Genomic DNA, 24,772 nt, shown 5'->3' with positions numbered 1-24,772 from the left:
CTGAGCTATGTTGTGGACAGTCCTGTTTGGAAGAGGAGGATAGTCATTATAGTCTATGGACTTTGCCAGTTATACTAGCCTACATAGTTGGAAAGTTTGGAGGTTTCTGTCCAAACAAACTTGCTATTACAGAAATGACAAATTTCTAGAATGAAAGAGGTTCAACTTAGGAGCTTGCAAGGTAAATGCAGCTGCAAAAGTGTTTGTTTAACCAGCAGTGTTCAAACATTTTTAAAATCAGTTCCTGATATTCAAAAATCAAAATGTTTCTCATGAAAATTTGGATTTCATAAAAATTTAAGGAGCTGGTAACCTTGGTCTAGTATCCTTGCACAGCAGCAAACAGCTGGTGTTGAACGAGGTGCCCCTTTTATTAGTTTTTAGGGACAGGACCTCACTTTGTCACCCAGGCTGGAGGGCAGTGGTATCATCATATTGTAGCTTATTGCAGCCATGAACTCCTGGGGCTCAAGTGATCTTCTCGCTTCAGTCTCCTGAGTAGCTAGGGACTACAGGGGCACGCCACCACACCTGTGTAATTTTTAAATGTTTTGTAGAGATGGGGTCTTGCTATGTTGTCCAGGTTGGTCTTGAACTCCTGGGTTCAAACAATCCTCCCACCTCGGCCTCCCACAGTGCTGGGATTACAGGGGTGAGCCATCACATTCACTGAGGTGCCCCTTTTAAATGGGGCTTGGGAACTTAGTTTGCCACTACTCCTAGCTGTTTTATACACTTGAGTGAATGGCCTGTTTCACTCATTTTTATGACTCACTCAAGTTGAGTTTTGTGACATGGGGCTAGTTTCTCTGTCCTTTTATGATGTTGAATACCTTGCAATTTCCCCACTTCCCTGTGAAAAAGATTCCTCCTTTGATTGGGTCCCAGCCACATCTAGTTGCTTTTGGTAGGCTATCTTATTCGTTTTTTACTTTTTTTTCTTATTGGTAGGTAATCTTAATGTGCAATTCTACTTGTCCTTTATGCTATATTGCAAACATCAAAGATATCATTACACTAATATTTATGTAAGTGTGTGTATATTAAACATGTAAAGGGGTATGTATCTATACAGATATATGTATACTTCCATTTAGCAAAAGTTAATTTGGTTCCACAGATACAGACACCAAGTGCTGGCAGCTGGGAGTATAAATGTAACAATCTGGTAAAACATGTATAATTCTGACTTATAATATTACAAAGAGAGTAAATTTTAAGTTATTGCTTTTTGATTACAGAGTAAAGATTTCATTCTGTTGCAAAACTTTTATACAGAATGAATAACCATTTCCTATTCAAGTAATAGCAATCAGAATCAGAAGTTCCTTACACGACAGTAGATGCTTGAAAGACACTTTTTAAATGGAGATGTGATTTCTTTCTATTCAAGACTTTATGCAGGAAACTTGGAGTGACTTAATTTTTCAAAAGGACAAGAAAATCAGCACCCCAAGTGCTTAGTGCTCACGAGGGTTTCTCAAGCACTCTATAAAGCTCAGCTTTGTGGTGAGTTCACACTCACCTTTAGGACTCCCATTCTACTTATGCAGCCTTGTTTCAGAACACAAAGCTTGCATTAAAAACAGTAAAAGAGGATTAAAAGCAGTGTTGGTTTTTTAACATTCAGAATTCACAGAGGATCTCATTTTGCAATTAAATGATCCATTTTGTGTTTTCGCTGCAGAATCACATTCATATGGCAGTCATATATCAGGCACTTTTAAAACATATTCATCTGGAATAAAAATCTGCATGAACCACTTCTGCATAATTCAAAATGAGTGTTGAGTGATTCTAGTCCCAAAATAGACAGCAAATCACCACCTGGTATTCAGTTGGCTTTCTCTATCACAACATGACGGTGACTGCTGAGCTTGAGATGTCTTTGAGGTGCCCTTTGATTATAGCTTCAGTACAAAGATGTGAGCCATAAAAATCCAAACTACTCAGTTCCTACTTAAAAAAATACAAAAAGGTGAAATACGCTAAATGTATTATACAGATGGGTTCAGCTACTATCAAAATAAATAACATAATCTGACTCAACAGTCTGACTCTGAGCTTTTGGACGGAATCTGATGGAATGTCAAATGTGGAGACTCCCTCCTAGGGACTAGCTGCTGGTAGGCAGAAGTATCTCGACATCCTTGCCATTGGCTACGACAGCATTAGAAGAGCAGCTGCCGGCAAGGTCTTCTGTGGCGGTCAAAGAGGATGCTTGGGAATGAAGTTTGGTCAGTGGAGTGGTAGCAGATGGAGAGGGGGTGAGGCCAGGTTTCTTGGGTGGGATAGGTGGAGGGTTTCCTCTCTCAGCTCTGGGGATGGTAGGGGACTTGATCCCTGGAGACAGGGGGCTCAGAGGACTGGACACTTTCCCTGGAGTAGGTGAATGGCTGGTGTCACCTCTTGGATTGGCAGCGTTGGCCAGATTTCGGTAGTCTGTGCCAAAGGGAGAGCTGTTGGGAGAGACCGGCTTGATTGGTCCTTGTTGGCTAGTGAATCTGGAGAGCACCTGAGTGACTGTGTTTCGGGCCAGCTGCTTGGCGGCAGAGTTGTCTATGAGGGTGGGAGACAGGTCCCTGGACGGAGGACTCTGGAGACCACTGGCTTGCTGGTCCTGATCCGCTTGGGACTGAAACTTGTGCCGAGCTGCGTGGAACCGCTGGTTGATCCCCACTTGGTAGGATGACTGGTAGCTGGGGCTGCTAGCTGATGACCCCAATAAACGCTTAGTTAATACTGGTGAAGAGCAAGGAGAGGATGTTAGAGAGGAGGAGGCTGTGCTGCTGGGAGACAGCGAGCTCCCACTGGAAGGGAGGTGACTGGGCATTGGGACTGTAGTCTCAATTCCCACAGGACACCCACCATTCTCCACTGGTTTCTCTTGGACCAATGCCACAGATTTCTCCCGTGGAGGCACTTGGTTTTCTACACTGTTGCCTACAGTCAGCTCCCTGGTAGTTTGTATCTCCGGTTCACAATGGCCATTGGTTTTTGCATAAGAGGAAGTAGGAGTGGTGGGGCCAGGCAGCCCAGTGTTTGTCATCTTAGCTATGTGGCTCCCATGGGTTCTTTCTGCCTGAAAACTCTCGGTTTGGCAAAATGCAGACACTAGCATGAGAGGCTCAGTTGCTGTGCCTTTGGACATGGTTACTGTTTTCTTTAGTTGCTCATCAGGGCTACTGTGCTGATGGGAAGCCTCTAGGTCCTTCACTATCTTTTTCAAACTTTCCATTTCTTCTTTCAGAGTTTTGGTCCGGTTCTCTTCTCGGTTCAGTTTTGCTCTCAGTTGTTCCCTTTCGATGTCAAACTCAGACAACTGCTTCTCCACCTGGGCCTCAGTCTGCAAGCCTCGCTTTCTCTCAGCTGCCAGCTCCTCCTCCAGTTTACTCACCCGGCTCTTCTCCTTCTCCAATTTCAGGCTCAGTTCCCCTGCTTTCTGCCCCTCCTCAGCTGCCTTGCTGGTGGCTTTCTTGCACTCAAGCACCAGCATGGATGAGAGCTGCTTGTGGCGGGAGCGCTCCTCTTCCAGCTGGCTAGAGAGCTTCTTCTGTTCTTTTTCAAACTTTTTCACTTGGGACTTTTCAAATTCCAACTAAAACAAAAAACAAAAAAAATGCCACCACACATCTTGATTAGAGTAAGAAAACAAAGAGATATACTGAAAAACTATGATCAAATAGAGTGTCCTGCTTAGCTGTTCCTTGGTATATAGGATTAACATGTATGCCATGGTGCTTAGATCAAGTATTTCTGAAGTATTAGAACACCTAATACAAAGAAAACGCACACATGATTTAATCTTTCTTTGATGATTTAGGAAACACCTCTAGCTCTTGCACTGTCTCAGGATTATCAGTGGGAATATGATGTGTCATTGTATTTTAGGTATGTAGAGAGTATAAAGCATTAGAATCAATCAAAACAGATAACAGAAAGCAACATACACCAGATTTTGTGATAAATGCTTTGGAAAAAAACCCTTTGCAGTTTCAGTAATAATTTTCTCTGGTTTTAAAAACAAACATAAATAGTTGCATTTGAATCATACTTTTTACATAAATGTAGTCTGTTCTACTTGTCCTCTCAACCCTATTTAAGGCACAGAGACTCTGAGCTAGAGGGAAAGAGCTGAGGAACTCTTTTAGTCAGTGGTTTCCAAACACCAAGAACCATTAATGGATGGGGAAACCAACTTGGTGAGCCATGACCAGAATAAAAAAAAAAAAAAACAACATAGAAAACATCAATGTGTACTATAGGCAGTAAGGGTTATGTATCATTATGTATCATTCATGAGATTTTGTTTCAGGCATGTGCGTATGTGTCTACATATACTGGGCTGTGATATAAAATGTATTTCTTACTGGGGGTCCTAAGTCAAAAAACATTTGAGAGCTACAGCTCTAAGTTAGCATTTCCCAAAGTGTATTCTATGGAACAATAATCCTAGAGTGAGTGATCTGTGTCAAAAAAAGATTTTATGAAAACATAGATCTGCTAAACACAGAATACCCTATCTTGTTCTTGAAGACTCACAATATAATTTTGCATACTGAAGATTCTAACAGATTTAAAGTTAGAAACCTGTTTAATTTTGTTTATACTGGATTAAATTGTTTAATCCAGTAGTTCCCAGACTTATTTAGCCATGAAGTCCTTTTTTTGAGCAACACCAATTCGCATCTGCAGAATAATCTTTGAGAAATGCTATTCTAGGTAAATGCTGCTGTGAATCCCTCCACCTTAATTACCTGTTGAGTCAGCCTCTCTCTCTCTTTCTCTAGCATGTAGGTGACATCATCTCCGTCAGCTGTATCCTGTGCATGCCTTTGCCTTTCTTCCTCAAGGTCTAGGATCACCTTTAAAGAATTTTAAAAAATTCATTTCCAAATATCAAGGAATCATACTTATAACACAACTAATACTAAGTGCCTAAGTACCTAAGATAGTTTCAGAGAAGGATTAAATCAATCAATCAATCAATCAATCAAACCCAGCCATGGCCATAAAGGAGCATGGTAAAGTGAAAGACATGAAAACTATGTGCTAGAAAATTAGATATTTGCTTTACTTGAAGTATGTGCAGAATGGCATGTAAATAGAAGACAGCAACTAATTAGCTGCAGGAGTTGAAGAGGTTTCAGAGAATTAATAAAAAGTCCAGAAAACTGGAGGCAGTTTGGTATGACTAAGGGCCAGTGTAGGTGAAGAAGCAAGACAGGATCACAGAAAGCTGAAAGCTGAGGTTCTCTCAATGCTCAAATCACTACAGGAAGGCACCAAAGGGGAAGCCTGGAATCAAACATTTCAGATAGGTCACATCCTAACTGTGCTGTGTTTAATTAAAATATGCATTTTATATAGGTAGATAAGAGGCAAAAACAGTCTCCTGACTTTATCCTACATGTAAAAAGCCTCAATAATAGAGATCATAAATGGATATTTTTTACAAGCCCCCCCCCCCCGTCCCAACTTTTTTTTAAAGGGATGGGGTCTCCTCTGTGGCCCAGGCTGAAGTGGTACAATCATAGCTTATTGTGGCCTTGAACTCCTGGACTCAAGTGATCCTCTTGCCTCAGCCTCCTGAGTAGCTGGGATTACAGGCACACAGCAGCATGCCTGGCTGTTTTTTTAATATTATTTGCAGAAATGGAGTCTTAATATGTTGCTCAGGTTGGTCTCAAATTCCTGGCCTCAAGCAATCCTCCCACCTTGGTCTCTCAAAGTGCTGAGATTACAGGCGTGAGCGAGCCATTGTGCCCAGCTCACAAAGGCCTTTTAATTAACCTGCCTACCCATATTCCACTTATCCCGGTACCAAAGTATTAAGCCCAATTTTAAAGAGAATACAAATTTAATGAGACATTTTCCACATAATTCTGCCTAGAAATGCAAAATATTCTGAGTGACAATGGAATCCTTAGTAGCTTCTGCTCATGCTTTAAAGGTGCCTTAGCCCAGACCCCCAGGGTAGAGCACTGTCATCCCAATGGCCATTTCTCACTATTGCTCCTCACTGACAATTTTAATGAATGGAGACAGAAAATTTTCTGGGACATGAAATCCCCCTTTAAAAGTAAAAATGAGCCACATGCAGTGGTGCACCTGTATTCCTAGCCACCTTGGGAGGCCTCTGAGGCAGAAGGATAGCTTGAGCCCAGGAGTTGGAGGTTACAGTGAGCTATGATCTTGCCATTGTACTCCAGCCTGGACCACAGAGCAAAATTCTGTCTCTAAAACAAAAGAAAACAAACAAAACAACCCACGAAAATGGTTTGATGGACTTCTGGTTTAAAAAAAATCTAATTTTTCAATTTAATAGAAAGGCTTTTGGCTAAACGTGATAAGTCATCTCTGTTTTGAGAGCCCTCTAAAATTAGAGAAATGGAATGAAAAGACTAAAAACCCACAAAGAGAGAGACTTTAGCAGATAAGAAATTTTAATAACATTTTGAAAAAGGAATGAGGCTGGAGGAGTGGTAACTCCTTTGGGATGAGGGAAGAAGCTGTTTTGCCCTGCAGGGCCCCAAAGAGATGGAACCTGCAAGTGGCAGGCATTGCAGACAAGAGGTTAGATGTAGGATAGAAAACAGGAGGACCGACTCAAAGTCTCTACTTTCAGAAGAATTATTTGTCTCCTCACCCTGATTACTCCACATAGAATATTAGCAGCCAGGCATCTACTGCCTAGGCATATGCCAGATGCTTATCCTCTGAAGAAATAGAATGTGACAGGCTCAGGATTTGGGAAAACCAGATATAATGGAGAATAGATGTGAGAAAAGAGGACTGAAATTTGTTTGGGGAAGATGGTAAGGGGTAAGGAGAGGAAAGGGAAGTAGGGTGTAAGATAATTAAATTTGTACCCATCAAAATAATATAAACATCTAAAATTGATAAAGGAAGAGAGAGCAGTATATTATTTAGAAATATGGAGATTATCTACCAAAATAAATGGCTAAAAGTGGTTGCTTCTGAATATTGGGGAAAATGGGGAATGGAAAGAGGTAGACTAGGGAACTCTATTTTTCATTATAAGCAGAATAACCATGTAATTTACTATTTAAACCAGAACATTTCTGAGAGTCAAAAGGGGTATTGTTAACAACTATGCCAGTGTGATAGGCATAAACTGGGACTATGAGCACCCTAATTATAAGCTTCTTGGTACTGTCTGATTTCAACAAAGTCAGTATTCTACTTTGACAAACCACTTAGAATAGATAAGCACTGAGTTTCAAAAATTTAATACTCACTTAAAACATTTTACATTGAAATATAATGTTAAGACATTTTGAATTATTTTTAACATACTTTTCACTCCAGTCACGTAGAGCCAGAAATTGTCCCAACACTACACTTTTCATGAGCTTGAAAGCTAGCTCGCCCCTCTAACACAACTCAATTACCTCATGTATGAAGTAATGAAGGAAATAAAGGAAGGAAATAAAGCTTGTCTATCAAACAAGAATATTGTGAAGATTTTCTTAGTCCCCCCAATTTAGGCAACTAACTCCAACCCATTGACACCTTTTATTTTATTTTTTTGTGGTAGAGTATTGCTCTGTCTCATGGGGTAGAGTACAGTGGCGTCATCACAGCTCACAGCAACCTCAAACTCCTGGGCTCAAGAGATCCTCCTGCCTCAGCCTCCTGAGTAGCTGGGACTATAGGTGCACACCACCACATGGGTCTAATTTTTCTATTTTTTGTAGGGATGGAGTCTTGGGCTTGCTCAGGCTGGTCTTGAACTCATGGCCTGAAGCGATCTTCCCACCTCAGCCTCCCAAAGTGCTAGGAGCATAGGTGTGAGCCACCAGGTCAGGCCCACTGACAGCTTTTAAATTGGAGCATAAATGTTTTCAGATTACTTCATTCTAGACCAGAGGTTAAACTTTCTTGGGTCTTGGTAGACTCTGAGAATTTGATTAACTCAATGGAAAAATGCATAAACTTCTGTCATTCTATATATTTTCTGGAGGGTCATGGAAGACCTGAGGCCCATTCACGGTTAGGATGCTCTAATCTGGCCTTTTATTTGGACTCTGTGAAGGGAAAGAAAAGATCATAGGCAAGACCCAGAGCTTAGGCAATTTATCAGATGTGATTTAAGCAGATGGCTCTAATGCTGGTAACCATTAAAGTAAGGTCCACCAAATTTCACAGCTCCTAACCCAATTTTTCAAAATATTTCCTACCAAATGTACTGATATCTCCCTTGTTGGTATAAATTTAAACTGATAGTTTTTAAAAAACACAGATTCTAGCCAAGCATCTTTTACAGGCCAAATTTGAGCAGTAAATGACAAGGTGGGGAATAAATTCACAAGCACTAGAATTCCAATAAGATGAGGTATAGGAAAGCACAGGTTTGCCTTCCTAACTTAGGAGCTGTCAGATACAGAACCAAACACACACACACACATACACACACACACACTCTCTCTCTTTCCTAATAGGGTACAACAGCTTTAAGGTAAACAACCCTAGGGACTGTTTATGGTTTCATGAGTAATAAAATGCAATGAAACTCAAAACTAGGAATAAATGAAAATAATCTATTGGCTTGTGTGTTTATAGTCAGGTAAATTCTCTCTCTCTGTGGGATACAGCATTCCCCAAATACCTGTTAATCTTTCTATTTATCACTTAAGTAAGCAAATAGAGAACGCTCAGTTCAGCTACAAGCTTGGCCAAACCCCAGTCTGTTGCCAAAGTTTGGATGATCAAGAGCTGAAAAAACATACCAAGTGTTTTGGAGTGACATATCAAAAAGGAATGCCATCTTAAATAAAGTGTCTGGCACATTCCCTAGATTTAATATTTGGAATAACCTGTGTTTTCTTTTCTATCTCCTGGCTCCTATGTAAGCTAAGGGGCTTTTTGACACCCATGAGGCACCCCAATTGAATTACTGTGAAAACTGGCAGCTGACATGAAAGTATCAGGCATTATTTATAAAGTTTTTACAAGGATTTATGTAGCACACATCAACTGGGGTGAACCTACCTTTCGGTGCCTGCTCTCAGCAGCGGCCAGCTGGGACAGCATGCGCTCCTGCATGTTCTTGCATTGCTTCATCACCACCTTAAGAACGGAGAGTGGGTTTGTGCAGACCGGCTGCTTTTCGCCATCATTTTTCTCCTTCAGTGTTTCAAAATCTCTCTGTAGAGCCATTAAAGGATCACTGATGTTATATTTTCCATAGCGCTCTTCAATGAAAGTATCTCTGTGCTGGGCCTGGGAAAAAGAAAAAAATAAGTATTTTGCTTTTAAAAACTACTGAGGAGAGGGATTTGTTATCTAGTAGTTAAAATACATTAAAGGTGGTGGTGTTATAATAGTATAAATGTATCCTGACTATAAATCAGATTGAGCCAACTAAACATAACATAGTAATAACATCAGAAAGGTGGCATGGTATGATACTAACATGAACAAATACAGAGCTAACTATGTATTAGATATTATTCTAGGCATTTATAGTCATATTAACTTATTTAAAATTTACAACTCTATCATCTCCATTTTGCAGATGAGAAAACTATTACAGAGAAGCCAAGTAACTTGTTCCTGGTTACTTACGTTCAGCAAGCTGTCAGAATTGGGATTTAAAGCCAGGCAGCCTGGCTCCAAAGTCTGTGTCCTTAACCACCCTGTTTATTACCTCTGCTATGTCTGCTTATGAATGCTTATATTACTGGCAGGTATACCTTATCTTTTTTCCCCTGTATTATAGCATTTGCATTTCTAAAATACATTAAGTATGATCATTTTATGAGTTTACATATTTAGAGACCCAACAAAGTGCAAGCAGATATGTAAAGGATGCTAAAAGTAAGTGTGATCACATTTTAACCCAGGACTACTTGTGATCTGTACATATGAAACTTTACTCAGTTGTTGATGGGTCAAGAGGGTGGAAGCACTCACAACCAGAGATGCACACAAAATGCCTTCTACCTGGTGCCAAATTCTACCCCCTCTTCTTGTCTCTGTTTAGCTGCTCCTTTCCATCCTCCTTTCTCTCTCCTTCAGGTCTTGATGAGCTTTGGGGAAGAGAGAAGGTGAGAAGGGGATGTGGGTTGGTGCTTGGAGTCTGGTCTAGGGTTTTAGGCCCGGGTGTCAAGTCAAGGGTCTAAAGATTAGGAGGTGGGTGGAAAGATTCCTAGGCTTCCCTCTTTTCTTATGTCTGCTAGGAAGAGCTTAAAGTACTAGTTCATATGAGCATGTTATATTATATACATGTTAATATTAATAACATTATTACTTCATTACACAGACCTTAAAAAGTTTTTTGAGAAATTTTATAATAAAAAAAGAAGTATTAACACAGGGTTGAGGAAACCTTCTCAAAAATCACAGGAAAGTATTATACTATATAATTTAAGCTTTCAAATTAAATATAGTTATGAAAACTACTAGCATTTATGCACTTTTAAAAACCATTTCATCAGTAGTTATGTTTTCTTAGCACTGCCATCCACAAATAGGAACCTATTTGAAAAGAAAAGGAAATTCACATTTCAATGGCTATGCTTTAATTTAAAAGAATTCTCAAGAAAATAAAGCAAACATGGGGTTTCTTTAACACAAATGTATGAAAATCTCATTCCTTCTTCACTGACTGTCCAAGTTTAAGCCCAGGAATTACTTAGCCTTATGCTATAATTTCACATTGATATCAGTTGGCAAATAATGTTCAAAGAGGAGTTAGAAGCCATGGGTTTTACTTCTGGATTGACTACGGCTATCTTAAGGTATGACATTCTGGGAGTATTTGGATGATATTTGTATACTGGCAACATGAAGAGGGAAATCCATTTGTTTCTTTAACTAACAACCATCTTTCTAATGTTATTACGTGTGTGTGTGTGTGTGTGTGTGTGTGTGTGTGTGTGTGTGTGTGAATTAAAGTGGGGAGGGGGTGGTTGAAAGACAGAGTTCAAGACCAAATTCGGCCGGGCGTGGTGGCTCACGCCTGTAATCCTAGCACTCTGGGAGGCCGAGGCGGGTGGATCGCTCGAGGTCAGGAGTTCGAGACCAGCCTGAGCAAGAGCGAGACTCCGTCTCTACTAAAAATAGAAAGAAATTATCTGACCAACTAAAATATACATATAGAAAAAATTAGCCAGGCATGGTGGCGCATGCCTGTAGTCCCAGCTACTCGGGAGGCTGAAGCAGTAGGATCATTTAATCCCAGGAGTTTGAGGTTGCTGTGAGCTAGGCTGACGCCACGGCATTCACTCTAGCCCGGGCAACAAAGTGAGACTCTGTCTTAAAAAAAAAAAAAAAAGACCAAATTCTACTTTTTTCAGCTCCAAATTAAAAAAGTAATTCTTGGTAAAATTTCAAATTAACTTCTAGTCCAAGAAAGAAAAGATCAATTCCTGAATCAGCTATCTTTATTATTATTTTAAATCATGTGACAGTAAAACAAAAAAACTAGCCACATTAAAAAGCAATGGTGTCAAACAACTTGGGACTCATCAATGTTTCCTTTTACTGAGAACATCTGTTTCTTTAAATTCACCTATAAAGGCCCCAGTGTGGTGGCTTATACCTATAATCCTAGTACTCTGGGAGGCCAAGGTGGGAAGGTCACTTGAGGGCAGAAGTTTGACACCAGCCTGAGCAAGAGTGAGACCCTGTCTCTATTAAAAATAGAAAAAATTAGCCGGCCAACTAAAAATAGAAACAAAAAATTAGCTGGACGTGGTGGCAAGCACCTGTAGTCCCAGCTACTCAGGAGGCTGAGGCAGGAGGATTGTTTGAACCCAGGAGTTTGAGGTTGCTGTGAGCTAAGCTGATGCCATGGCACTGTAGCCTGGGCAACAGAGTGAGACTCCGTTTCAAAAAAGAAAAAAAAAAAAAAAAGGATAAATTCACCTATAAAAATATGAAATTGATAACCTAGAATTCATGAAAGCATCTATTTGTAGCAACTAATGTCCTAAGGCATTTTTAGGCCATATTTAGAAAAAACACTTAGACAAAAGAAGCAAAAGTCTCTTTAAGCAGTTGAAACAGTACTTTTCTAACTATCGTATTTCTTATTCATAATAACCATTTCTGTATGGTTAGTGATGGTAAAGAAATGATTATTGGTACTGAAGTTGGTTTAGCAGGGCATAAAGAAAACACAAAAAGGAAACCTGAATATTTTTATGATCTTTTCCTTTTTAGAATATTATGGAGAAAGGGGGATGGAGAGTAGGAGCTGGGACTACAATTCATGACCTTGACATCAGATCTGCTGAGAAGCTGTCTCTCAGGTTTGAGTACTATATAGTTAACTAATCCTAAAAATACAACTTTTTAAAGCACACACTGTGATTACTCTGTATAATTAATAAGCATCACAGATTTATGAGTAATAGACAAGGAGTTTCTTTGGTGAGGTCTCAGCCTGAGAACAGTTGTTAGGCCGTCTGTTTTCTCTTGAAGTACTTCACAGTAATTCCATAATTGCTTGCATAGTAATTACAAGTTATATAAAATAGATGGCTTTGCCTGCAAAGGGAAAGGATCTGTGGGATAATCTAAAAAAGGCTCCTTGTCAGACAGCAATTCTTTTAAGTACATTCTAATATGAGGCTGAATATAGGAAAGGTGAATTTACTATCCCAAACACTCGACTGGATGAAGTACGGTATTTTTCAACTCACTTAATGATTTAGTCTGGTGAACTATATGGCTTACAGGTTTATCAGTGTGCAAATAATAGCAGTAACAAAAAACAGATTTGAAGAATGAAAAGAAGAGCTTTCATGGAGGTGTGTAATAGTGATCTATTCTGGCAAAACAAATCATCCCAAAACTTAGCAGCTTAAATAATAGACATTTTTAAAAATGTTATATAGCTGCTGAGGGTCAGGAATCTGGGAGGGGCTTAGCTGGGAGCTCTGGCTCACAGTGTCAGGAGATTGCAGACAAGCTGTTGTCCAGGGCTGTAGTAATCTGATGGCATGACTGGTGCTGGTGGATCCCTTTCCAAGCTTACCTATGTAGGTTTTGGCATAGGGCTTGGTTCCTTGCAAGTGCCAGCTTCTTAAAGAGCAAGAGACCCCAGAGACAGGGAGGCCAAGATGGAAGTCCTAATGACGTTTGCTGGTGCCTGTAATCCCAGCTACTTGGGAGGCTGAGGCAGGAGGATCGTTTCTTATCAAAAACAAACAAACAAAAAAACCAAAACAAAACAAAACAAAAAAACAACCCAGAAAACCCCTAATCTTGGAAATGACATACCATTACTACTGATATATTCTATTAGTCACACAGACCAACCCTGATAAATTCGGGACGGGATTACTCAAAGGTGTGAGTATCAGAGGTAGGGATCATTGGGGACCATCTTGGAGGCTGACTATCACCAGATGAATGACTAAAGATGCTACCACCATCATTTATATCTCAGGTCTGAATTTAAAGACCAAGTACCTCTACTCAAAATTGTTAAGGCTGAATTTTAACTTTAATTATATTTTTAGCTATTGTATAAGAAAATTTAAATCATCTTAAATTTGAGTTGGGAGGAAGTTTAGTAATAAAGCTAAAGTCAATTTACTGAAATTTCATTATTTTTACTTCAATGACAGTGTACACTTTAACTGAACAGAAATTCCTACACTATCAGAAAACATGATAGTCTTTAATTTCAGACAACAGGAAAATAACTGGCTCGTTAGACAGATTCAGTGATAGAGCGTATTATCATAGCAGACAAACACACTGGCCATCTATTACTCATTTATTTCTACTGTCACTGGCTGAATCAAACACACCACTACTGAAAGTTTAAAATAAAATCACAGAATACTCTTGAGGTCTGCCTACTTGCTCTCCAAAAGTTTCAGCTGTGTTATTCTCAACTTCAAAAAAGAAATATGAAGTAGTCACCTCCTCCCCACTTCCCATTATGTTTGTGTGTGTGTCTGTGTGTATATTCCAATCTTAAAGTAGGAGACCAATCTCTCTTTATTCTTTGGATGATCATCACCACCATGAAAAGTGGTTCCAAATCTAAAAGTGAAGAACTAAGTCCTGTTTAATTGGGGGTTTATATTCAACTGCAAGGTTTTATTTCAAGACTCAGGCTGGTACCATAACTGGATCAGGATGTATTTTTGCTATATATGAGGCAATTCTGAAGCGATACTTTTTTTTTTTTTTTTGAGACAGGGTCTTGCTATGTTGCTGGGGCTAGAGTGTTGTGGCATCACAGCTCATTGCAACCTCAAACTCCTGGGCTCAGGTGATCCTCCTACCTCGGCCTCTTGAGTAGCTGGGACTACAGGTATATGACCCGATGCCCAGCTAAGTTTTTAAAAATTTTTTTGTTGAGATAGGGCTCGCTATTGCCCAGGCTGGTCTCGAACTCCTGGCCTCAAGCGATCCTCCTGCCTCAGCCTCCCAAAGTGCTAGCCAGGATTACAGGCATCAGCCACCACACACAGCCTGAAGTGATACTTTTTAAAGCAATGAGCAACATAAACATTGTGTCTTTAAAAAATCTGAATATCTCTCTGCCAGAGACCAGAAAGACAAAGTACATGATTCCAAGATAGCTTATGTTAATGCTACCAAAAGTATGCTAAAAGGAATCATTTTCATTTATAAATTCAATCTCTTAATTGTCAAATAATTCACACTCTGCAGTCCCTAATAAACAGCTGCCTGAGCAAATGGAAATAAAACCCCCATTCTGGATAAAGGTGATAACAATAAGAAAACCCTTGTTCTGGAAATTCCTTTTCTATTGCTGAAAGAGAACTAGATTTTAATGTTTGATAATATTGATAAAAGAGGGCTTAGCCTCATTTAAATTAAACTTTAATTTTTGGAAAGTGTTCCAAAATTTAACATGACAATAAAGAGAAAATTTTCATGATTTAAAAATATTTCAACTGACTTTGAAGTAGAATAAACTTTAAAGATTCCCTTTGGAGTCAACTTGCAAACACAGATATTTATAAAAGCAATTATTTATATAAAGACAGATAATCATTTATTATTATTTTACTAAAATGTACTAAACTCTATTCAAGACTATCAATGGTTAAGTTTAGTACAAATAGCTGTAAGTGGGACACTTCTAGCTAGTAAGCTGCTTGGTGATAGCAGAAGAATATGGGTAAACAGCATAATGTAGCTGCTTCAACATTCTAATTCCACGGTCCTATGAAAAGTTCTAATCAAATTGAAATAAAATGTGTTAGATTTTTCTTCTTTTTGCTCCGTTTTATTTTTCAGTCTAGGTATATGGTTGAAACAAGTTATGTAAACATTCTGGACCGGGTCCACACGAATAACTTTTTGAGATGGGGAAGAAAGTGTGTATGGGAATTTAAAAAGTACTAAACAAATTAATGAACTGATAAAAGGAGAATACTCTGAATATAAATTAAGAATTCTAAACTATAATTTTTGAAATAGTTTATTGTTTACAGCAGTTCGGGTTCACAGCAAAATTGAGCAGAAGGTGGAAAGATTTTCCATATACCCCTCCCCTCCGCCCACACATGCATCATCACCACAGTGGTACATTTGTTCCAACTGAAAAAAGTATAATTTTTAATGGTGCATTAGACACTAATCTCTTTTTTCAGGAGACCATATATCTCTTAAAATATAAAGAGAATATGCTTACCTTACACCACATACAAAAAAAAGACACGGATCACAGACCTAAAGATAAAATCCAAATGTCCAAAAAGCACATGAAAAAATGCTCAAGTCTTGGTGATCAGAGAGATGTGTAAGTTAAAACAATAATAAGATACCACTATGCAGACACTAGAATGGTTAAAATTACAGACTGACAACATCAAATGTTGGAAAGGATGTAGAGCAAATAAAACACTCATGTATTACTGGTAAGATTATAAAATGGTACAGCTACTTGGCAATTGATCTGGAAATTTCCCATAAAGTTAGACAAATACCTATCTGTAATTCTACTTCTAAGTATTAATCCAAAAGATGTGAAAACACTAATCTACAAAAAGACTTTTACACAATTGTCCATAGCAGCTCTTCATTCATAATAGCCCCAAACTAGAAATAATCAAGTATCAATCAACAGAGTAGAATGTGGTGCATTCATATAATGGAATAGTACTCAGCAATAAAAAGGAACAAACTGCAGATACATGCAATGACACCGATGAACCCGAACATCATTATACTGAACAACAACAACAAAAAAGCCAGACATAAAAGAATACATTCTGTATGACTCTGTTTAGATAAAGTTGTGGAATAGACAAAACTGAACTACGGTGAAAAAAATCAGAACAGTGTTTTCCTATGCGGATGGGAGATAACTGGCTGGGAAGGGACACAAGATAACCTTCTGGTGTGATGAGAATGTTCTGTGTCTTGACAGGGGTGTGAGTTACATGGATTTCTGCATTTGTCAACACACACTGAACTAAGGGTTTAGGATCTATGCATTTTACTATATGTAAATTATAACTCCAGTTCAAGTATGTAAAATGTATATATAGTGAAAGTTAAAGGGAAAATTAAGTTATATGTAGTATATGCTTTATATATAGTTTTCCGAAACAGATGGGAAGTTCAAATCAAAGTAATTTTAATAATAATAACAGCAGAAACAAGTGAAGCATTAACATTACTTGCCAAATAGTGCACTGAGTATTTTATACATCTAATCTACTCCTAACAACATTTCTCTTGAAGTAGACATCACTGTTATCTCCATTTTATGAACTGGACATTAACATGTGACTTTCCCAAGGTCACAAAGCTAATTAAGTAATGAAGAAGAACAATAAATGGTATAGTAAGTACTGAATATGTTAGCTGAATGAGTAATACATAAACAGATATTCCCTCAGGACTTTGTAGGGATGAATTTCAATTTATAGGGTCTTGATCAGTAGCTTAAAAATGAAATAGAACAGAACAGAAAACAATGCAGAGACTGAATGTTACAAGGTGAAAACTGTTGAGGTACTTTTCTTCCAGCATAAGACTATAGGTATGTACATGTGTGTGTTTGTGTGTTATTGTGTCCCCTGGGTCATAATGCAAAGTCTATTTTTCACTGTGTGTTACTGTCAAAAAAGTTTGAAAAACACTAGAATAGAATAAAGAATGGAAGAAGTCTGACTCCTGAATCTATGATTTTAGATAATTTAAGCTATAATAAATATATAAATTCTAATAGAGTGGTATTATTGTTTTATTTTAAACTAACAAATGTCATAAAGTCTACAAACCAGGAGAGGTTTGGCCTAACATCAAATATACAAAACGTAAAAAAAAACCACTCCCTCAACCCATATCTTTATATTATCAGTGCTAAATAACCAAAATATCACTGGAGAAGCCTGGGAAAAATTTCTGGACTTTTATGGATGATTCACAGGTGTACATGCTTTGAATGCTTTTATTAAATACTTAATGTTTGTTGGGTATTATGTATGCTAAGTGACATGAGTGACAATATGGGAATACAGATTTGACTACATAAGATGTAGTCCTCTGGCCTCGAGGAACTTAAAATTTGCCACACAAGTATAAGGCCTAATGGCAGCAATGAATAAGCAGTCTCTACGTGTTTAAATGTTTTCTAAACAATATCATTCATGTTCAGAGGAACACCAAGTACAATTTATTTGATCAGAACTTTCTAAGACTCAGACTTTACGCTCATAAGGAATAGGAAGGAAAAGGCCAACCCTGGAAATGGGTGGGTTCTGGCAGATAAATGAGACTATGAGCAATTTAATGAATTACAGGAAACACCATGAGGTTGGCAGGGTGGGGGTGGGGGGCCCATACAACCCAAAATTCTCTCTGAAGTATTACACAATGAGACCCAGCCCACATACTGTAACTGTGTGTGATACTTTAACTCTATGAACTTGAAAAACTTCTTTATTAGTGATGTGCTTAGGCTCTTTTACTCACTATGTATTAACACTATGTATAACAGTGCAGAAACTAACTTCAAGGTTAAAATACTTAAACAGAACTCACTAAATAAGATGTGAAAGGATATCTTCATCTTTCTCTAGCCAGGGGATTCTATGGAGGCAGGATTTGAAGCTGTGTAACTATGGGATGGGTCTTAACTCTAAAAATTTGTTTGAAGCAGGGTTCTTAAACCACAAACAGACTGATACTACAAGGAAACATGGCAAGAAACAAGTCGGTTATAAAGGATATAGTGGAATGATACATCCTAATGACAGAGTAGAACAGAGCATCTACAATGACATAGTAAGAGAGAGAATGGGCCCCATGTCACAAATCAGAGGATGGAAAGGTGGTAATTATCATTATAGCTTTGTGTGGAGGGAGGTAGCCAGCTGACTATTCAGTTTCAACTAGTAGTTATATAGATAGATTGGAACTGAAATTAAGGAAGGAACATTCTCCTTTACAGATTAAAATGGGGAGAAAGTAGAGCAGCCAAGACTGAAAGGTACAAGGGGGGCTGTAAGTGCATTGTGGGGCTGTTTAATAATTGTAAATGTGAACTGGCAATGGTCATCACTACAGTAAAGCACTGAATATATGGTAAAATCAAGCATGCTAAAGTTGACTACTGCAACTATTAATATTAGTTCCAAGTAATCCTGATGTAAGATTGCCTTTAACTTCCTAATATAAGTATATTAAAGGAGATTGGAATATGCATGGATCAGAAGAAGAAGGGTTATCTTTGGTGATATGAGCTTTTCTTTTTTATTTGGAAGGGGGCAACACCATATAGAAACTTTAAATGTGACCAGACAAGAACAGGATAACCAAGACCCCTTTTCCCATTTTAATCCCACAAGGAACAGGAAAACTACTTCTATTCTAGGCCTCTAAGACTTTGTTTCAGCACTTTCTTCCTTTAATGATTTCTATTAATAGGTCTGGTGTTGAGAAGGTAGTCGTTTGTCTATGGTTGGAAGACATGGCCAGAAAAGGAAGGACAAGAGACTGAAAGAGAGATTTTATTTTATTTATTTATTTATTTATTTATTTTTGAGACAGTGTCTCGCTCTTTTGCCCAGGCTAGAGTGCCGTGGCGTCAGCCTAGCTCACAGCAATCTCAAACTCCTGGGCTTAAGCAATCCTTCTGCCTCAGCCTCTCGAGTAGCTGGGACTACAGGCATGTGCCACCATACCTGGCTAATTTTTTTCTCTCTCTCTCTCTATATATACACACATATATATATATATATATTTTTTTTAGCTGTCCAAATCATTTCTTTCTATTTTTTTTTTAGTAGAGATGGGGTCTTGCTCTTGCTCAGGCTGGTCTCAAACTCCTGAGCTCAAACGATCCGCCCTCCTCTGCCGCCCAGAGTGCTAGGATTACAGGCGTGAACCACCGCACCTGGCCAGAGATTTTATTAATAAAAGGAAAAGAATTCAGAGTTATCAGTTTGGAAAGTAAACAAAGAAAGGGGATGATGAAAGTTTTGTGAAAGCCAAAAACAAAAACAAAGCAAGACAAAAAAAAAAAAAGAAAAAACAAACCCCAATATAAAAACAAAAAATCACAGGAGAAACTGGGGGATCAGTGAATATCTTCTGAAAGATGAAGAGAGGACATGTGTAATTTAGACAGATTCCCATAGAGGTCCTTAGCTGAAAAGTTTGGGAAATAATATTTTTTGTATGTGTCTAGATAGAAGAAGACAGACAAGCAACACTATACCATTTCAGAAAAAATGCTATACTGTTTTCTCTGATGCTCACAAAGCTCCCATTACAAACCAGTCAGGGAATGCAGACGATCACATCCCAATCTGACATGAAAAGGATATGGAGATTAAAGGTCAGTTGAAAATTAAAATATAATAGGAAAGGATTTTTAAACAATTTTTTTCTTTAGATGCATGCAACATAGTGAACAAAAGTACGTATCCCAATTGTTTGGTATCCTTTACTACAAATGTGGAAACAAACACAAAGCAATAATTTCCTGTCTAAAGAACAAATTGTTCTGTTTTAATACAGGGTGAGATTTAAATAATGTCACTGAATGGGAATTATTAACAGCCAGAGTTATGAAACTATATTATTATAGTTAAGCCTCTTTTCTAAAAAATAAATGGCAATCTATTTTTAGTCTTGAATATGTTCAAGTTAGACTTAAAGGGCCTAAACTCATTCTCTTATGTGACAAATACTTAGGAAATACTTATTTGGTTCTAGATACTTGGGATGTAATGCTGAATAAGATTAAGTACATGCCCCTCATGGAGCTTATATTTAGTGAAAAAAAAAATACTAGACATAAAGAAAATAGACAAATCCTTGTAATCTGTGATGCTTATCAGCACAGAAAAAATTATCATGTCATCACTAATCTTGTACAGATAACAGAAAAAGAAAAATCACATTAAGTATGATTCCATTCTACAAAAATTTATTGGGTACACTTACATGAGGAGGTTCTATGTATGAAGGAGAAGGAAAGGAAAACGGTATTCTAAACAAAGGGAACATTTCAAGCAAGGCTAAGAATGAAAATGTGTAATTTGGGTCTAGAGGCAGAATGGCAGGAAATAAGACTAGGTTCGGGCCAGTCTGTAAATGCCTTGAATGTAATGCCTTTAAAATTAGTTTTGTAGACAGCAAGGAGCCACAAGAAATTTTTAGAGAAATAATGACAAGATTAAATTGATACTAATGATGGTTAGGCTACAAATCTAAGACTAGAAAAAGAATATCGAGTAGGAGACTAGACCGATAGACTAGTTGAGGAGTAATTAGGATCTAAAGTCAAAACACAGGAGGGAGAGGGAGACCATATTTAAAGGGTGTTTAGTGGGTAGAATCAACAGGTTTTGGCACCTGATTAGATATGGGGAGTAAGGACAAGAGAAGACATGCAGACACTTTGAAGTATTTAGCTTGGGTGAGTGGATGACTGGTGATGTCATTAACCAAAACAAAGAAATAGGCAGAACAAATAGGCTTTTAGGGAAGGATGTTGAGGTTGTGATACAGGATATTTAGGTAGATATGTTGAAAAGGCACTTGGATATATCGGTCTAGGGACAGGAGAAAAATCAAATCTAGTTATTAACCACCTATTAAAACCAAGGGAACTGATGAACTCAGTCAGCAAGAAAGAGAGTGAGTAAGTTAAGATGCAACAGGGCTAAGAACAAAGTCTTGGGGAATATCCATTTATGTATTATTTGCACAGCTAACATATTCAGTGTGTACTGTGTACCATGGTGCTATGCTAGGTGTAGACACAAAGCTGCAAAACAGAATCAGTAAAATAAATGTATGCCACAGAGGATGACCCAGCGGATAGAAGCAACAGATTATGGGCACACCTGGCAACATAATGGACCTCAAAGGCACACGGTAAGTACAAAACGAAAAAGAACAAGCTATGAACACAATACCATTTATGCAAATCAATATACACAAACCAATATACATTTTTTTTTTTGAGACAGAGTCTCACTCTGCTGCCCGGGCTAGTGTGCCGTGGTGTTGGCCTAGCTCACAGCAACCTCAAACTCCTCAGCTCAAGCAATCCTTCTGCCTCAGCTTCTGGAGTAGCTGGGACTATGGCATGTGCCACCATGCCCGGTTAATTTTTTCTATACAGTTTTAGTTGTCCATCTAATTTCTATTTTTTTTTTTTTTTTTGTAGAGATGGGGTCTTGCTCTTGCTCAGGCTGGTCTTGAACTCCTGAGCTCAAATGATCCACCTGCCTCGGCCTTTCACAGTGCTAGGATTACAGGTGTGAGCCACCGCGCCCGGCCTAGCAATATACATTTTATAAGAACATATATAAATAAAAAATGTAAAAGAATAGTGGCTTATGGAGACCAAGAAGTGAATGGGAGTAGAGACTGAAGATAGAAGAAATTTTTTAAAATATACAAAAACCACACAAAAATGAGTAACATTCTGGCTTCTTTAGGATCTTTAAAGGGCAAGAAACAACACTATTTCAATATAGTTAACAAAAGTGCTATAATAGATTTTGGATGGTATACCATGGAAACCATGGGAAAGGCCATTTTAGCCAGTCGCAGAAGGCATCAAATTTAAGAGGTATGTGGAAGAAAAAAAAAAAGGCAAAGGAATCTGAGAAGGACCAAGAGTAGCACAGAAACCAGGGAAAGACGTTTAAAAGGGAGGATGGTCAACATTGTCAAATGTTGAACAAAGGAGGTAATCTAATATTAGAGGTTACTTGTAACTTCAAAACATGAAATTTCAGTAGAGTAGTAGAAACAAAAGGCAAATGAGAAGAGAAACTAGAGGCAGGAGCACAAATGACATTTAAATATCTGAATGTAAAAAGAGGGAAAAAAACAGGGTGGTAGCTCAAAAAGAAGGCAAGCTTGAGAGGAGGGTTTTTTTTTTTTTTTTTTTAAATATAGAATGAAGAGACGGGTTTTAAATAAGCTTTGGGGCAAAGACAAGAGGTACCATTAGGGAAGAAATTGGAGCATTAAGACAAGGCTAGGGGTAACTGATAAAGTAAGGCCACGAAGAAATAGGCAAAGGTGGGAGCAATAATAGTACAGGTAGGAATGTTAACCTTGGTATAGGGCAGTATAAGAAAAGAATGTCTTATTACGTGGATGCAAAATCTCTGGAAGTTTCTAGTCAGGAGGAAGAGACTTCTGAATTTAATAATAACACAATCACATACTCATTTCTACAAAGGAATTCAGTCTTTTATTAACAAACAGCATGTTAGGTATTGGATTGCATTAAAAAAAATTTTGAAGTTAGTACATATCTTAGAACTCACTGGGTACTGTTGGAATTCTGAGGTAGAAAATTTTTTTTTGTTAAACAATGGAACATTATGAACTACATATATGAAACTGAAGGTGGGAAAAATACTTTTAAGAGTTTTATGTCTCCTGCTGTGATAATAAAATTTCTTGAAATTTTAATCATGTAACTGCTTGTGCATATGTTGTCAGCTTTATTTAGTTTGAGTCCATGACCTGTAAAGAATCTGCTTTGGAAAAATAATTGTTAGGTGTCCTGTACAAAAGCAGAATTTGAACACACAGTGAGAAATTTATTCTTTGCTTTTTTGGAAAAAAATCTGGGATAGGGAGGCAATAAGCTCATGTTTTCCCTAGGCATGCTATGCTGTTTCTACTTCCTTAACTATATTTTAAAATTAAAAAAGATTTATGTGAGAGGTACAGTATAAACTATCTAGAAGTAAAGATAGCAAAAAGTAAATGTTTTTCCCAGCTCCTTGACATCCTATTGCTCATACTATATTTTTTACAAATATAATTTTTATTTTAATTTCATCATTAGTAAATATTTTCTCATCAAAATTTTAACTATATAGATAAAGCTGAAGTCCTTTCTGACCATAACCCAATCTCACTTTCCTCTCGGAAAGTTCTTAGTATGATGGGTATCCTCCCAGACCATTTCCAAGTATATACATACATTTGTGTGTCTGTGTGTATGTATAAAACCTAATTACACAGACATTATTATTGTGTAAAACTGTTCTGCAACTTGTTTCAACTTATTATCTAAGAGATCTTTCTAAGTACATAGCTTTTTTCCCTTCATGAAAAAAAACAACAAAAACCAACCACAATTACGTAATATTCCACAGTAAGGATATACCATTTTATGTAGCCATTGATGGACATTTAGGGTTGTTTACAGTTTTCTAATACTGTATTAAACAATGCTGGAATGAGCAAATTTGTGCATATATGAGAGAATGTTTTATGGAATAGATATATTAATATTATTATGCTTTTCTAAGGAAATAATTTCCAATATAATAAAATTCCCAGGTCATTCTATAAATGGCTCCTTTCCATAAAGATTTTCAGCAAACATATATGACGATTTTCTCCTGTCTTCCAAATTATTCCTACAATTGGCGGAACTGAAATACTAAATGATGGGACTATGGGTTTTTTGTTTTAGAAGCAATCTCTTTGTCTTCCTTTGCTTCTCTTCTTTTTATGGGGGCAACTAGAAATAACCTCTGATTCACACCAAATCACAAGGCTGACACATGCAAGGAAGACACAATAAGAGGAAGTCAAAATAACAGGAATAAGCTGTTTCCCTTTTTTATTTGTTTTAGTTACAGGCCAAATAAATGCAATGAAATTCCTCACTGCTGTAATCTTTTCTGATGCCCCTCCCCAACTGGTGGAGAACTGTGTGTTCTCTAAATAGGCACCATTTTATAAGCTGAATTCCCTATTTCTTTCCTCAAAGGCATAAAAAAATCCAGAGCTCACAGGAAGATGTGAGTTAAATGAAAATTTGCTTATTCTTCTGGCACCTTCCTTCTTGAACCCCTAAATGTCACAATTTGACAAAAACTGGTATAGCAAATAATAGCTGATACCAGACAATTATTTTTAAGAGCTAGCTGTTATATATGGGGTTCAAAGTTTTTCTGAATGGAACAAAGATACTTAATTACTTAAGAGTGCAGTCCTCTTTTAAAAAATACCCAATTTATGAACAACCAATACATATGTATAGCCTTTCTAGCATCTTTTGGCTTTCTTCTTGAGTACCCTACCCCTGAACCTGGTACTTCCCTCTTACTAACTTCCTGCCCTTTCCAGGGCAGACCATTTTGGGAGTTCCTATCATTCTCAAGGGAACCAAGCCAAGGGGAAGGAAGCAGCAGTGTGAGATGTATTTCTGGCTTCACCAGTTGCAACTTATTACTTTTTTTTTCTTTTTTTTACTATACACACTGTTCTGCAACTTATTTTTTCACTTACTATATCTTGGAGA

At 37.7% G+C, this 24,772-nt stretch overlaps 1 protein-coding gene across 3 annotated transcripts in view; it reads right to left on the bottom strand.

The window, feature by feature from the left end:
- Window positions 1-1,166: 1,166 nt before the first annotated feature.
- CTTNBP2NL (CTTNBP2 N-terminal like) overlaps window positions 1,167-24,772 on the bottom strand; it is a 50,831-nt gene continuing 27,225 nt past the window's right edge. For all 3 annotated transcript variants that reach the window (XM_045546803.1, XM_045546804.1, XM_045546805.1), the window contains 3 exons: window positions 9,016-9,246; window positions 4,758-4,865; window positions 1,167-3,598 (listed from right to left, as the gene is read on the bottom strand). In XM_045546803.1, coding sequence (XP_045402759.1) covers window positions 2,117-3,598; window positions 4,758-4,865; window positions 9,016-9,246 — 1,821 coding nt within the window. In that variant the 3' untranslated portion in view covers window positions 1,167-2,116. The remainder of the gene's footprint in view (window positions 3,599-4,757; window positions 4,866-9,015; window positions 9,247-24,772) is intronic.

Source organism: Lemur catta, chromosome 3 (genome assembly GCF_020740605.2).
Source record: "Lemur catta isolate mLemCat1 chromosome 3, mLemCat1.pri, whole genome shotgun sequence".
In the NCBI taxonomy this organism is placed as follows: domain Eukaryota; kingdom Metazoa; phylum Chordata; class Mammalia; order Primates; family Lemuridae; genus Lemur; species Lemur catta.
This window is presented reverse-complemented; position numbering and strand designations above follow the sequence as displayed.